This window comes from Grampus griseus (genome assembly GCF_964374135.1).
Source record: "Grampus griseus genome assembly, chromosome: 1".
NCBI lineage: Eukaryota > Metazoa > Chordata > Mammalia > Artiodactyla > Delphinidae > Grampus > Grampus griseus.
In genome coordinates this window covers 163,180,006-163,196,273 of record NC_139017.1, presented here as the reverse complement: position 1 = coordinate 163,196,273, position 16,268 = coordinate 163,180,006, and the positions used below count along the sequence as shown (strand labels likewise).

Genomic DNA, 16,268 nt, shown 5'->3' with positions numbered 1-16,268 from the left:
GTCCCTAAGAAGTCAAGATGCTGAGTAGTGGGTTATATAAATCTGATGTTCATGGGCGAGATCCAACTGGAGACATAAACTGGAGAGTTGTCAGCACAGACATGGCATTTAAAGCCATGAGACTAGATGACATGAGGAGATACAGAGAAGCGGTCCAAGCCCTGAGTCCTGGAAGCAGCAAAGCAGATGGAGGAGGAGCAGACACTGAGAAGGGAGGAAATCGCAGGGGGACGTCTTGGAAGTAAAGACAGGGCTTCACAGAGGAGGGCGTCACAAACTCTGTCAGCAGCTGCTGAGGTTCCAGTGAGATGAAGAATGAGGAGAAGTGATTGCTGGATTTAGTGCTGTGAAGGTCACCGGTGACCTTGACAAAGGCAGTTTATACGGAGGACTGGGATGCAAAAGGCTGAATAGAGTAGGTTCAAGAGAGAATGGGGGTCTTCCCTGGTGGCGCAGTGGTTGGGAATCTGCCTGCTAATGCAGGGGACACAGGTTCGAGCCCTGGTCTGGGAAGATTCCACATGCCATGGAGCAATTAGGCCCGTAAGCCACAACCACTGAGCCTGCGCGTCTGGAGCCTGTGCTCCGCAACAGGCCGCGACAGTGAGAAGCCCGCGCACCGTGATGAAGAGTGGCCTCCGCTTGCCACAACTAGAGAAAGCCCTCACGCAGAAACAAAGACCCAACACAGCAAAAATAAATTAATTAATAAACTCCTACCCCAAACATCTTCTTAAAAAAAAAAAAAGTCTCCAAGCCAAAATTTATTTAAAAAAGAGAATGGGAAGAGAAGAATCAGAGAAAGTGAAGACATTCTTGTGAGGAGTTTGCTTTCATGAGGAACAGGGAAACAGAGTGGTAACTGGGGGGCAAAGTGTGGGTCGAGACAGATTCTTTTTAAGAGAAATTTCAGCATGAAACAAACCAGCAGAGGGGAAAAATTGATGATCTAAGGTAAAGAGGAAAAAATTGCTGGCACAATCATCCTGAGCAGACCAAAGAGGGTGACATCCACCATGCAGGTGGAGTGGTTGGCCCAGTTAGACAACTTGAGTAGGAACCTCTAGGAACCAGACGGAAAGCTGAGTATGTGCGAGAAGAAGGTAGGTAGATGCAGCGTTGGGATTTTGAGGAGGTACTGACTGCCTCCATTTTCTTAGTGAAGTGGGAGACAAAGTTAAGCAGCTGAGAGACGGGATGGGGGGGAAGGTGTTAGAGCTTTGAAGAGAAAGAAGAAAGTGTGAAATGGTCTTCCAGGAGAGTGGGAGGGAGGATGAGTAGCTGGAGACAGGAGCTGCATGTAGTTCATATGAAAGAAACACCAATCTTCTTAACAGAAGGTAACACAATCCCTGTGTCAGCGGAACATGTGCTCTCAGAGGTATTTTTTAGAAGTGGTGCGAAGTTCACCTGAGCCACCTACAACCTATTTTAGTTTCCCACGTGACAATGTACTCTGGGAAATGGTCACCAAAAAGCTTTTCTCTCTTTGCAAAACTAATTACCCCAAGCTGAGAGCCTTTGCCTTTTTTCACTGTCTTATCTCTTAATCACTTGGATACTGCAAGAGCCTCCTAGCTGGGCTCTTTGCTGGGCAGCTCTCAACCTGCCCCATTTCACCCATCCTCCATGATGCACCCAGGCTACAAACACAAGTCTAATCATGACAATCCCTTGCTTAGAACCCACCAAGGACACTAACAGCCCAATTCAAACTTATGGGACTTCCCTGGTGGTGCAGTGGTTAAGAATCCGCCTGCCAATGTAGGGGACATGGTTCGATCCCTGGTCCGGGAAGATCCCACATGCCATGGAGCAACTAAGCCTGTGCACCACAACTACTGAGCCTGCACTCTAGAGCCCGCGAGCCACAACTACTGAAGCCCGTGCACCTAGAGCCCGTGCTCCACAACAAGAAAAGCCACCGCAATGAGAAGCACGTGCACTGCAGCGAAGAGTAGCTCCCACTCGTCACAACTAGAGGAAGCCCGCACGCAACAACGAAGACCCAATGCAGCCAAAAATAAATAAAAAATAAATTAAATAAATTTTTTAAAAATTCAAACTTATTTCAGCAAATACATGGGCTTCTAGATCTGGTTTCTGCCCACTTCTCTACCTTTATCTTCCAACAATTCACTATCCTGAACTCCAGATACACTAAACACAGCTTCTCAAAACTGACCAAGCCCACACCCGTCTTTGTGCCTCTGTCTAGAAGACCCTCGGCCCCTTCCTGCCTAGTGAGCGTTACTCATCTCTAACATTAAAGACAAGCATCGTTTTGTCTAGGGAGCCTCCTTTCCTAGCTGTCCTTTCCCTTCCGTCTGAGTTAGGGCCTGTCCTCTGTGTCTCCCGAAGACTCAGTGCATCCCTGGGTCAGCAGAGCCACTGCCAGAACAGTGCAGCAATGAAGCACCTGGGCTTTCGAATCAGACAGCCTAGGGGGCATTCGGGTTTTGCCACTTACTCAGCAGATAACCTTGGATGAATTACTTAAATTTTCTAAGCTTTAGTATCCTCGTCTGTAGAATGGAGTTAATAATAAAAGCACCCATCAGGAAGGGCCATCTGCAGGATTATACATGCTAACGTAACCAAAGTACTTAGCAGAAGGCCTGGCATAAAGCACGTCCTCAACAATCTTCCTACAATCTAAGACTGTCCTAATCTTCTGCTGGTCTCCAATAGTGAGTACCTTAGCTCGATGGACATTGCTACTCAAGGGAGAGCAATCATGCCATGGTGGGCTCCCCTGTCATCTTTAGCTCTTCCCTAATGATATGATGCCTAAGAGGAAACAGGGAAAGTGGGCTGAGCACCGTGTAATCAGGCCCCGTTAAAGTCTTGAGACATGGATCCATTCCTCTCCTACCAAGTGCTAAGAATGATGCTCTAGGGCTTCCCTGGTGGTGCAGTGGTTGAGAGTCCGCCTGCCGGTGCAGGGGACACGGGTTCGTGCCCCGGTCCGGGAAGATCCCACATGCTGCGGAGCGGCTGGGCCCGTGAGCCATGGCCGCTGAGCCTGCACATCCGGAGCCTGTGCTCCGCAACGGGAGAGACCACAACAGTGAGAGGCCCACGTACCGCAAAAAAAAAAAAAAAAAAAAGAATGATGCTCTAAGGTCTCTATTAACCCTAAAGGCTCTAAACCCATGCTGGCACAATGGCTCATGATGAGCAAGATGAAATGAACAGGCATAAATATTAAAATGTAAATTTAGGTTCAAAAAGTCAGTATATTCGAAATAGGACAGATACATTTTAAAAGCAAAGTCAATCCAAATCAGATTTGTTGGCACTTGGTGGAAAGGTTAATACACTCAGGCCATCCAACGAGAAGTCTAGGGTCCAGAGCTCAGAGGTGACAGTCCTGCTGTACCAGGCACTGGCCACACCACATCTGGCATGTCGTGTTCAAGTCAGGGCAGCACATGTTAAAAGGCACAGCAACAAACAGCACATCCAAAGGGGGAAATAAATGGCCCCATGGGAAACTGCACAGGGAACAGGTAGAGGTACCAGGCACATTTAGCTTAATGAACAGAAAACTCAGAGAGGACACCATAGGTGACTTCAAATATCTAAAGAGCTGCCATGTACAGGGGTCTGAGGCTTCTCGGGGTAGCTCTTGAGGGCATACCCAGGGCAAGTGGGGAGGAGTTACAAAGACTCAGATCTTGGTCTTAGGTTAGAGTTAGGTCAAACCTAACTTCCCTTCTGAAGGAAGCTGCCTTACCGCCCAGCACCTGCTGAGGGATCAGCCTTGCACAGATAATGGTAGCCTACTCCATTCTGACTGGATCAGAAAGGGACCTCTGATCAAGAGAGCTCTGGGCCCGTGTTGGGCAGTGGCCTACAATGTGTTTTGGCCCGTAAAGATGAGCTGGTACCACCCAGTTGTTTCTCTTGGCAATCTGGTCTAAGAAATCCCAGAAGTATGGCGGTGAACAGAGGGAGCGGAAGACGAGAGGATGCCACGAGGGGAGAGGACAAGCCACAAGGGGTTCAAGCCAACCGAAGTGATAAGGAAGCAGAAACAGTGAATATGCAGATGCTCTCAGCAAGAGCAAAAGTACGGAGCAGAAAGAGGAAAAATGCAGACCGGAGCAAAGAGAAACGAGATGTCAGGAGAGGAAGAGACAGAGAGACTGAGCCCAAGACAGAGACAGAGAGGAGTCGGTCCTACAAGCTACCTCGGTTCCTGTTAACGTTTCCCTTCCCTGCCTGGCCAGGTGTACTCTCATAAACAAACTCTCCTTCCTTCTTGAGGTGAATTAGTGGATCTCTAGTCCTTGTAACCAAAAAAAGCCTAACTAGAATATCAATTCTTAAAACTACTGAAGTTTCCTGTGACGGAGAGGGCTGACCCTCAGAGCAGTGCACTCTCCATGCTGCGTGACCTCACAGCAGGGAAGATATGAGAGGATGTCTTCTCTGGGTGGGAGGCTGGACCAAAGACCTCTACAGGTCTGGCCATTTGCTGGCCTGTACTTTATGACATTAGTCATCATCCTTCTATGCTTTTTCTTTTTTTAAATAGCACTTCCACAATTTAGCCCATCTTCTATCGTCATAACCTCTTCCATAACACAGATAAGGTGAGTGCTAATGAGTTAGAACAGAGGTAGTGGAGTAGAGAGAGGTGAATGTTCCATTTACAATGAGGAAACCAAGGCTCAGAAAAGTTAAATGACTAGGTCAAGGTCATTCAGGTGGTAGAGACAGAATCAGGATCTCCAAACTTTCAGCTAAGTGTTCTTTCTAGAATTCTATGTAACTCTCTCCTTCATTCACATTTTGCCATAAATCTCACTGATCCAAGACATGTCAGTATAGACCACTGTGCAGGGAAATCTAAGAGACCCCCCCACCAGCTGCCCCACGAGCCCCAGTTCTCTCCTTACCAAGGTGCTTCTGCAGGAAGGCCAACATGGCCTGCACCACAGTCTCCTGACATTTATAGGGGTCCAAGCTCCCATGGGTTTGAGTGGAGAAGAATTTAGCAATCCAGTTACCAGCCATAAAAGCAAAGTCAGTTTGACTCCAATGAACAGAACCACTAAAAGAAAAGAAAAACAAGTATCTGGTAGGGCTCTGGAGGCTAGGGCACATAAATATTTAAGCACCTACAATGTGCAAGGTGCTTTACATGCATTATCTCACTTAATTTTCACAACAATCTTGCAAGGGAAGTATTTTCCTCTTTGACAGACCAGAGGAGAGAAATGATCTGCCCAAGTTCACACAGCTAGTAAGGGATGGAGCTAGGATTTGAAAGGAGGTATACCTGGCTTCAAAGCTGCTTCAACTCCTAGACCATAAGGCCGGACTATGCAGGGAAAAGGCAGAGTCAGCTGGACAGCGGATGGGGCATTGAGGCGAGGTCTGCAGCACCTGCCATTCCCACGTTATTATAAACTATCACCCCATGGTTTTTACCCAGTGACTTCTGAACATTCACAAAACTTATCAGCTCCATCTTTAGCTCAGAACTGTACACAAAGTAAACAGGAAAAAGAAATAACTTGCCTTTAAGTAATCAGAAAAGTTAGGGCAAGTGCTTGTAAAAGAGTGTTTCTGGATCAGAATTTAAGTCCTTTGACATCAAATGCACTTAATTTGAAGGTGAAATTCTCACTAGGTTCATTTCTAGCTAAATTACTCATAACTAAATTTACTAGTCAATTCAATGAGGGAAGGAAGATTTAAATGTTAAACTCTATTTGATACCATGCAGAAAACTGACTTTAAAAGGGATTATCTAAGGTACATGAGAAAGTATAAAGAAAAATATAATGGATACTTGAGTATCCAGCACTCAGTTTAAGAAATAATATATCGTCATGAGTTAAATCCAGGGACTTCCCTGGTGGCGCAGTGGTTAAGAATCCACCTGCCAATGCGGGGGACATGTGTTCGATCCCCGGTCTGGGAAGATCCCACATGCCACGGAGCAACTAAGCCCATGAGCCACAACTACTGACCCTGCGCTACAGAGCCTGTGAGCCATAACTACTGAGCCCACGTGCCACAACTACTGAAGTCCGCATGCCTAGAGCCTGTACTCCACAACAAGAGAAGCCACCGCAACGTGAAGCACGTGCACTGCAGCGAAGAATAGTCCCCACTCTCCACAGCTAGAGAAAGCCTGTGTGCAGCAACAAAGACCCAATGCAGCCAAAAATAAATAAATAAAATAAATTTATTAAAATAAAAAAAACAGAGCTAAATCCGCAGTTTTTGTGTACCCCTTCCCAAATGCTCTCCCTCCCCTCCAGAGGTCACAGTTATCCTGGATCTGAATGGCTTAGGGAAACTGTCAAGCAGTCCTCTGCTGCCATGAAATCAAAATGAAAGGAGAGGGGCTGGCCCCAAGGAAGACAGCCTGGGCCAAGATGGGCAAGGGAAGAAGCCATGGCCTACTGAGCAGACCCCTAGCGGTCCGGGCTTTGGATCTGGCATTTCAACCACCTGAATGAGTCCATAGGGCCATGACATGTAGTTACTTGTCATTTCGCTGAAATAGGACCTGGGATCCTTGAATCATGTGGGCTCTTTGGCTCAAGTACAGGGCAGGACCAAGTCAGAGACTTGTCAGTGAGACTTTAGTCCTGTACCTGTAGCTCTAAGCCACTTCCTATGTAAAGTTCATTCTTTTTTTAAATAAATTTATTTATTTTATTTTATTTATTTTATTTTTGGCTGTGTTGGGTCTTCGTTGCTGCATGTGGGCTTTTCTCTGGTTGTGGCAAACAGGGGCTACTCTTTGTTGCAGTGTGCAGGCTTCTCACTGCGGTGGCTTCTTTTGTTGTGGAGCACAGGCTCTAGGCGTGTGGGCTTCAGTAGTTGTGGCACATGGGCTCAGTAGTTGTGGCCCACAGGCTCTAGGTGCAGGCTCAGTAGGTGTGGTGCACGGGCTTAGTCGCTCCGCGGCATGTGGGATCTTCCTGGACCAGGGCTTGAACCCGTGTCCCCTGCATTGGCAGGTGGATTCTTAACCACTGCACCACCAGGGAAGCCCTAAAGTTCATTTCTTAAAGTCACTCAAAATCTTCTCTCTGTGAAAAATGCCTCCTAAAATCAAACCATCTGACAGTGTTGATGATGGAAGTGAAGAGAATATGGTTTCTCTCTGGCAGAGAATAGATGGTTCATGGAAGATACCTGAATTTAGGTATTCATGAAGGTCTCTAAAAATCCATCTTGTGAGTGTCAAAGGTCTACTATATCCATACTCTTCAAAAGACTCAGTAAAATTCCCAAATGAGATTAGAGATTCCTGGAGTCCACCCAGACCCACACCTCTTCCTCTCTAACACATAATCCCATAACACCCTGTCATAAAGTCATATAAACTAGTGAATAAATCACTGCAGGTAGCGCTAAGTGTTAAAGAAGGACAGATATGAAATTCCAAAGGAATTAAGATTTTGAAATTCAGGAGGTATTTATGTATTCTATCAATGGGTAGAACTTCTGGATAATTTAGAGGCAATTATGGGAGCCACAGCTGAGCAGAAAATGGAGAGGCCACTGGGGATCATGATCTTGGAGTTTACTCACAGGACAGTTATGATCCTGGATTGATCATGCTGGGCACAAATCTTCTTCATCAGGTTGACACTCTCCATTGTCTGGAATTTCTCAGCATTGATGAAAAATATAGGGCCTCGGGCCGTGGGGTAAAAGTCATGTTCCAGAGGAAACATCCAAGCATCCAGAGCCACAGCACACCTGCAACAGGACCAGACACGTGGAACTGCCACATAGAAACTCAAGCAAGAACAATTAGGGTAGTTCTCCCTTCGGTGGGGTAAAAAGCTCAGAAAGCCAGGAAGGGGAACCAGGGCCCATACCCTTCAGTTAGGATCTTGGATAGAGATCACTTTTACCTGTCACCAAAAATCCTTCTAGATTTTTAAACTCTCTGAAAACAAAGATCAGACCTCCTCCTTCTCTTGGATCTACTCTCAGGCAGCTGACCTGAGTCACACAGAATGGCACTTCATTCATTTACTCATTCATTCATTCACCTCATCAAGTACCTACTATGCGCTTAGCCTTGTGCTGTGGATCTAGAGATAAATGACACAGTTGTTGCTCTCCTGGAGCTCCCAGAATAGCAGTGGAGATAGAACCACACAAGGTAGCAAAATACAGTTTAGTGTCCTGATTGCACAAGCTGCTAAGTAAGCCCAGAGCATACATGGCAGGAACGTCAGGGAAAGCCTCCTTGTTGCCACAACTCAAAGTCATGGCCAGTTTGTCCAGCAGAAATCTCTGTCACCAAGGGCAAAACTAAGGCCCTAAGATTAGCATCCTACTATCCCCCACCCCCAATGCTCCTCCAGTCTCCTCCATCTCAATAAAGGACAATCATCTTCCACTCAAATGACGGGCACACAGATGAAAAACCTTGATTCCTCTCTTTCCTTCACCTAAGTCCTGAAAATTCTAAAACCCATCCTGACTCCCTTCACTTCTCTCCATCCCACTACCTCCATCCTAAAGCAAATCCCTCATCTCTCACCTTGACTCTGAAATAGCCTCCTTCTACTTAGCCTCCTTGTTTCCAGTCTTATCCTGCTACAACCCACTCTTTTTAAATGTAAATAAGATTTTTCTATACTTAAAATCTTTCAGTGGTTTCCTGTCATACTCAGAATAAAATCTAACTTCCTTACTCTGGCCAGAAGGCCCCATGAGCGGGCCCCTGTTTATCTCCCTGATTACACCTTGAATCGCTTCCCCCTCACTCACTATGGTCCTCCCACACTGAAACAGCAAGCTTCTTTCCACTCAGGGCCTTTAGCTGTTCCCTCTGCCTAGAATGATCCTCTCCTAGACCTTTATGTGGTTGGCTTCGTTGCCTTTGAGTCTAGCTTACATCACTTTCTCCAGGAAGCGTCCACATACCCCAGCTTATTAGCCTATTTTACTTTCTTTGTTGCACTTGGGTGCCAGGGATTTGATTACTTGTTTGCTAGTCTCCTCCCACAGCAACATAATTCCATGAAATCAGAGACCTTGCTTTCTTCTTCACCACTGAATCCCCACCTCCCAAAACAGTACCTAGCACAAAATACATGCTGAATGAATGTATGGTGTGTGGAGCTAACAGCAGCATCACTGGGAAACTCACCGAAATCGGGTCTCCTTGGCCAAAGCCAGAATAGCTGTGGCCCCTCCAAATGAATGTCCCATTACAGCCACGCGGCTCACGTCAATGCTGCCCTGAGAAAGGTCAGAAACACAGGGGTGCATTTTTAGGAACTCTTCAAGGGCAAGAGGAAGAAACAGTGAGACAATGATGCAGAAACACAATACAGTGGGCGAGACCTCCAAAACCACGGTATTAAGCGTCTCTTGCCCACTGGAGAGCAACGGGTCAGGCCATCCCTGGACTGAACAGCCTTCTGTAGGCACGAATTCTGAAAACCACATTTCTCATCTTTATTTTAATAATCTTGCCACCTATAATATCTGGACGAGGTAGATATTCAAATATCTATGAATAAACAGAAATTATATGACCTATCAGTATAAGAGCACGTTAAGAATAAGAACTCTCAGGAATTCCCTGGAGGTTCAGTGATCAGGACTCAGCGCTTTCACTGTGGTGGCCAGGGCTTGATTCCTGGTCAGGAAACTAAAATCCCGCAAGCCGCATGGTGCGGCCAAAAAGAAAAAAGAATAAGAATTCACTTTATTTAGATCCTTGCCTTATAACCAATCCAACCAGAGGGATGGATGACACGTGCTCCAAGTCAAGTACAGAATGGGGGCGCTCCTACTGCCCCTCCACTTTGCTCTGAAGCAAGGACTGCTTGTACCAAAACCAATTCAGGTTCTACTTCCTCTGACATCTGTCCTGACTTTTATCTAGCAAAGTGAGCCTGCTCGCTCTAACGTGCTCTGCAAGCATCTATTTCTGGTTGTCCCCAGAAGCCTTCAGGACATGGTTATATAAAAAACCACTGCAGCTGCCTCCTAAGGGGCTCAAAAAATCTCTCCAGGATTTGCTGCCCAGCCTCTGCCCTGAACCCATGTTGTCCTTTGCTCTTCCCAATTTCTATCCCAAGTTTTTGTATCTAAATTCTCCCCTCTTTGCTCAGTACCTTTGGATTGGTCAAGGTTTCTTCAGCTTTTCTAATAAGTTAATATATCTACATAACTCTAAAATCAGGAGTATATAGAGAAGTCTCCTACCTACCCTATTCCCTGTCCACACAGGTGCCCACTCCCTACCCAGACAGGTAAGTTGCTTGCGTCTTTGCAGAGCTTACTTATGCCTACACAGGTAAACATGAATATATACTTTCCCCCCTTTTACACAAGTGATATTGTACCTTACTTTTTTTACATAATAATATTAGTACATAAAGAGCTTCCTTATTCTTTTTTACAGCTACATTTGATTTCACCATGGTACAGACAGCTAGTGATCACCAAAACTGTTCTTCTTCCTGGACACACAGCTAGACTCTATTTCCCAGCAGTTAGATGTGGCCTTGTGACTTGATGTGAGCGATAGTGGTCTTGTGATAGAATATGAAAGTGATTATCTCCATTTACAGGCATGGTCTATAAAAACTCTTCCATGCAAACCTCCATGCTCTTTCCCACTCCTGGCTTAACGTACATGGTGAAGTTGGGTTTCACAGGTGGAAGAGGGTGGAGCGATTAGAAGAAGGGAGCCTGGATCATGTGGGAGAGAAATAAATTTCTCTTTGTTAAGCCACTGAGATTTGGGGCTTACGTGTTATAGCAATTAGTATTATCCAAAATAATACATCCATTGTTCCATAATCTATTAAACCAGCTGTGGTCACTTATGGGTGAACATTTAGGATACTATCAATCTTTCGTTATTACAAACAACACTGGGATGAATAACCTTGTACATACATCATGTTACATGTGTGCAGGGATGTGTAAAATAAATTCCCAGAATTGGACATTGCCGGGTCAAACACTAAGTGCATTCGTGCTGTTGAGAGCTATTGCCAAACTGCCCTGCATGGGGCAATCTGCACTCACACTGGCAACGGAGCAGAGGCTACTTCCCCACAGCTTTGCCGACAGGATGAGTAATCAATTTTTGGATCTTGCTCAATCTGATAGATGAAAATTCACTTAGCTGTTTTCATTCTATGTTTCTCCAAAAGGCTGCCTCTTAACTAATCCAACTACACATAGCCCGCCATCCCCTGATGTCTGTCTCAGGCCCACAGGCCCACAGGCCTGAACTGTGGTGCCTGGCCCTGTTTACCTGGTGGGGACTGATGACATACACCATATAGCGGGCAAAGCTCTCTAGATTTCAGGGCCTGCCTTACCTCTTGGCCATTCAGGCTGATGCTTCTTCCTGGAAGACTCTTTCAGAGCCTTTAAAAGATATTTCCTAAAGAGGCTTTGGGGCACACTGCATAGGCAAAAAGCCCCAAATTAAAGTTTCACTCTACCACTTGCTTAGCTGTGTAACCTTGGGCAGATACTTGCCCTCTTAGATCCTTGGTTTCTTTCTATGTAAAGAGATAACAATGCATATGTTTGTGAAAAGAGCTCTTATCATAGGAAGTCCTCATAAAGGAGTAATTATTATATATTTATATATATATGTATATACCATTCTCACTCATACAATGGAATATTACATGGCTATTAAAAATCATGCCATAGGGGCTTCCCTGGTGGCACAGTGGTTGAGAATCTGCCTGCCAGTGCAGGGGACACGGGTTCGAGCCCTGGTCTGGGAGGATCCCACATGCCGCAGAGCAACTAGGCCCATGAGCCACAACTACTAAGCCTGCGCGTCTGGAGCCTGTGCTCCACAATAAGAGAGGCCGCGATAGTGAGAGGCCCGCACACCACGATGAAGAGTGGCTCCCGCTTGCCACAACTAGAGAAAGCCCTCGCACAGAAACGAAGACCCAACACAGCAAAAATTAATTAATTAATTAATAAACTCCTAAAAAAAAAAAATCATGCCATAGAAAAATATTAACTGGAATAAGAAGACATGTGACATTCATACTGTTTTGCTAAATGAAGAATAGGGCCACAAAACAGCTTGTATTAAATAGTAACATTATTGTTTTTTTGGTTTTTTTGCAGTACGCGGGCCTCTCACTGTTGTGGCCTCTCCCGTTGCAGAGCACAGGCTCCAGACGCACAGGCTCAGCGGCCATGGCTCACGGGCCCAGCCGCTCCGCGGCATGTGGGATCTTCCCAGACCGGGGCACGAACCCGTGTCCCCTGCATCGGCAGGCAGACTCTCAACCACTGCGCCACCAGGGAAGCCCAACATTATTGTTTTTTAAAAAATGCATCTTAAAAGAACTGGAAGGACAAACATCAAAATATCCAAAAATTCCGTTTCTTTTTCCTTCATGCTTTTGTGTGATTTCTTGGTCCTCTAAATAAAGCCTGAGCTACTTTTGAAATTACAGAGGAAAGGACTGGATAGGGGAGGAAAATGTGCCTTCATAGGCACCAAATTCCATGTGGGGGACAGTTTCTCTCCTTCTGGGGGATTCTTGGGATTCCTTTAAAGGCAGGATTGAGCCTGCAGTAGACAACACACGTTGTATGCGGCTCCATAGCTCTTCCTTTGCGGAACAAACCATCACTCCCTCACCCATGTGGCCCCATGGGGCTGTCAGTCCTGGTGCTCAAGTTCCCCTGACCCGGAAGTGGGTGTATAACGTAGGCAGGCTAACCAGAATACCCTATCCCTCTGGCACAGTGACTGGCCCAGAAGGGGCATGTGACCCAAGCAGGCCATGGCCTTTCCAGATTGCTGAAAGCTACCAGTTTCTTTTCCTTTTAGGTCTGGAGCTGAGTTGAGATGCAGGCTTGGAATATGCCAGCAACCACCTTTCTTGCCTAATGGAGAGAGTCTGGTGAGAATGAAGCCCATATACACAGAGTGGAGTTGAGCCAGGAGAAGGGAGAAAGTGCCAGAACTTTGATGACAATGTTTGAGACCCTGGATCTAGCCATACTGGCCTGAAGCCAATCTGCTTTTGGTCTTCCTACTTAGTTGGGCCAATAAATTCTCTTTTGGTTTAAGCTGGTGAGTTAGGCTTCTGTTATTTGCAAGCAAGAAAGTCTTGATGAATAAAATGTGCTGCCATACCTTCAAGGTCATCAGATCCAACCCGCCAGGCACGGTGTTGAGGACAGTCTGCCCAGCAGCGGCCTCTTGCAGGACAGTTAACACCCTCAGGCACTCGCTTACCCTCTGGTGCACCTGCAATAGACAGTGCCAGTGGGAGCTGGAATACTGCACAACCATCCAGCGGGGATCTCGCTCCCCTACAGAGCCGAGGAAGAACGCAGAGATGACGTGCCCACGCACATCTCATCCAGCACTGTGGTCCCCACACCCTGAGAAAGGCTTAGCTCCCTCACAGCCACACATGTAAGCACCACCTAAGAGCACAACGAAGTCAGCCCTGCTGTTCAGACTCTACCTACCTACCCGTGGTACACAGGGCTATAATATGGGTATACAGTGTGCCAGATGAAAGCACTCTGACAACAAAAGGACACAAAAGCGTTCCTATCATCAACCCAGTACTGGATTCCACTTGCCCACTTATAGCACATGTCTATTGTTTTTGTCTGCCTAGCACTCACCTGCCCTTACTTCTCCTGTTAACCCTGACTTTTGAGGATTGCCCCTCTCCCCAAAAATTTAGCAATGTATTTCGGATGGGAACTTTGTATTTTGGTACTTCTCCCCAGCCTCGGAGTCTCTATCCAGGATTTTTCATCTTGCACCTTGGGGTAGAAGCTGGGGACACCCCCAAAACAGCCCTATTCCCTCAGATGGTGAGGGCAAACATGTGCAACCTCTTAAGATAAGCCAGTTAGCAGATGAGACCAACCAGCAGAGGGACAGAGATAAGAGTGAAAAACAAGTCCCAATGGCATTTGGGACTAGCAGTCTTGCCCTTCCCTTGTCTGCTTATATAAGCCAACCAATTCTCTTTTTTGCCTAACAAGCTTAAGTTGGGTTTCTGTCACTTGCAATTGTAAGAGTCTTGATTAATACCTCATTTCTCTGATGTGACAAGCTCAGAACCACTATGACCAAGATTTCAAGAGAGGTTAGTTCAAAGTCTTCTTAGTGAGTGTTTTATAGGGAGGACAGGCTTAGTTACTCTCCCTCCCCACTGGCATAAGCCTACCTGGCAATTCCGAACATGGAATTCCTTCTCCCCTTCCTCAGTTTGACGGTGGGGGATCCATTCCTCCTCCAGTGACTCGCTGTTGGGCTGGTTCGCCTCTGGGGGCTGCTTGCAGAAACAGGTTGCTGCAGCTGACCCATCCCTGCAATACATGTGCCACCAGAGAGAAACCAGAAGACACTTGGACTTATTTCTCCCCTTTACCAAATCCTCCTTTTCAGCCAAGACATTCTAGTTTATCCTTTAGCTAATAGGGAAAAAGATCGGGGGCACACATAGGAGTAGAAAAAAATGTGGACTTTGGAGACTGACCTGGGTTTGAACCCCAATTCAGCTATGTCACTTTCAGCAAGTTATTCAACATCTTTGAACCTTGGTTTCCTCACCTTTAAAATGAATATAACCCCTACCTTGCATAGTGTTGTGAGGACTAGAAATAATATATCTATAGGGAACTAGCCTGTACCCTAGCCCACTGCAGGCACCCAACCCATGATGGTTCACTGTGACTGTCATCCCTCACCTGTGCTCTGGTACAGCAACCACAAAGCCATGGGAGGCCAGCTCCATGCAGAAGGCTGAATACAGTGTCCTAAAGATCCAGGAAGGAACCGAGAGAAGTGATCAAAAGAATGGCCTACCCTTAGCCCCTAGTCCAACCATGCTCTGCTAGTAGCCATCTCAAAAAATGGAATGGAGGAAGTTTCATTTGCAGCAGCCCTGGCCCAGAAGCTTTTTCCAGCCAGCATACCCCTGCTCTCACCAAGGCTCCAGTGTCCTCCTCCAGGGAGCATGTGCAAGTCAATCCACCGTGTTTTTCAACCCCATACACTGACGCATCTCCTCCACCCCCAAGCCCAATAGTTTGGCTACTTCAAACAATTGCATTCTTATTGTCTATATATTGTATGTCTCCCAACTTAGTTGGTAAGCTCCTTGAGGACAGGGACTCTGGCTATTTCTTTAATATGCAAATATGCATCTGAGATTTAACATGTGGGTTTTTTTGGTCTGTCCTCCAACTTTCCAGAAAAAATATGGCAGACACTGCTAATTGCCTACTCCAAACACCTATTTTTCCCTTCCTCCTTAATAATAGAATCTAATTTTCAGCTGAAGACATTGTCATGCAAAAAAATATGACATTTCCCAGCCTCTCTGCAGCCAGGTTTGTCTGTGTGATTAAGTTCTAGCCCAGCAATAGAAATATAATGCTATCCTCCCAAGTAATTTAAAACTTTCTAGTAGATATATTTTAAAAAGTAAAAAGAAAGAGGTAGAATTAATTTTAATAATATATATTATTTAACCCAATATAGCCAAAACATCATCATTTGAACATATAATCAAAATTTTTAAATTAATGAAATATTTTATTACATTCTCTTTTTTTTTTTCATATGAAGTCTTTGCAATCCAATGTGTGTTTTATACTTATAGCACATCTCAGTTTGGACCAGCCATATTTCAAATGTTCAATATGCACATGTGGTTAGAAGCTACCAATAACGGACAGAGCAGCTCTAGTCAATGGGATGTAAGCAGTTGTGTTATATAGAACTTTCAGAAGAGTTCTCCCTTCCTATTGAATAGACTGCGGATGTAATGGTTAGACCTAAAGCAGCCTGGGTCATGAGATACCCTTAGAAATAGAAGCTACACGTCTAGTTTTCTGACAGCTTTGTAGAACTATCATATCAGCTCTGTCTACCTCTAGCTTTCTTTTTATCTGAATAAATTTTATGTTATTTAGGTCACTATTGCTTGGGGTTTTTCTGTGAAATACAACTTACTCAGATCCTAACTGATGCAGAAAGTCAGTGTCTTAAGTTTCTTTTCACCTTCTCACTTCTCTCAGGGAGGCAAAGAACTGGACTTGAGAGCCAGAGATTTCTGATCCCTTCCCAGTTTAAACTGTAACTTTGGACAAGTCTGCCTTTCAGAGCCTATTTGCTCATCTGTAATATGCATCCCCCTCCCCACGTACCTCACAGGACTGTGTGGGAACCAAAGGAGACAGAGGCACATTAAAAATGGCGAGGTAATGTTTAAATATATATACTCCTC

The 16,268-nt window shown here is 45.6% G+C and overlaps 1 protein-coding gene across 1 annotated transcript in view; it reads right to left on the bottom strand.

Moving 5' to 3' along the window:
- Positions 1–16,268, bottom strand: part of PAFAH2 (platelet activating factor acetylhydrolase 2) — a 31,993-nt gene that overhangs the window by 4,940 nt on the left and 10,785 nt on the right. The window contains exons 5-10 of the mRNA XM_082666470.1: positions 14,725–14,793; positions 14,202–14,343; positions 13,145–13,258; positions 9,146–9,237; positions 7,567–7,737; positions 4,908–5,062 (exon numbers count right to left, since the gene is read on the bottom strand). Of these exons, the coding sequence (XP_082522596.1) occupies positions 4,908–5,062; positions 7,567–7,737; positions 9,146–9,237; positions 13,145–13,258; positions 14,202–14,343; positions 14,725–14,793 (743 nt within the window). The remainder of the gene's footprint in view (positions 1–4,907; positions 5,063–7,566; positions 7,738–9,145; positions 9,238–13,144; positions 13,259–14,201; positions 14,344–14,724; positions 14,794–16,268) is intronic.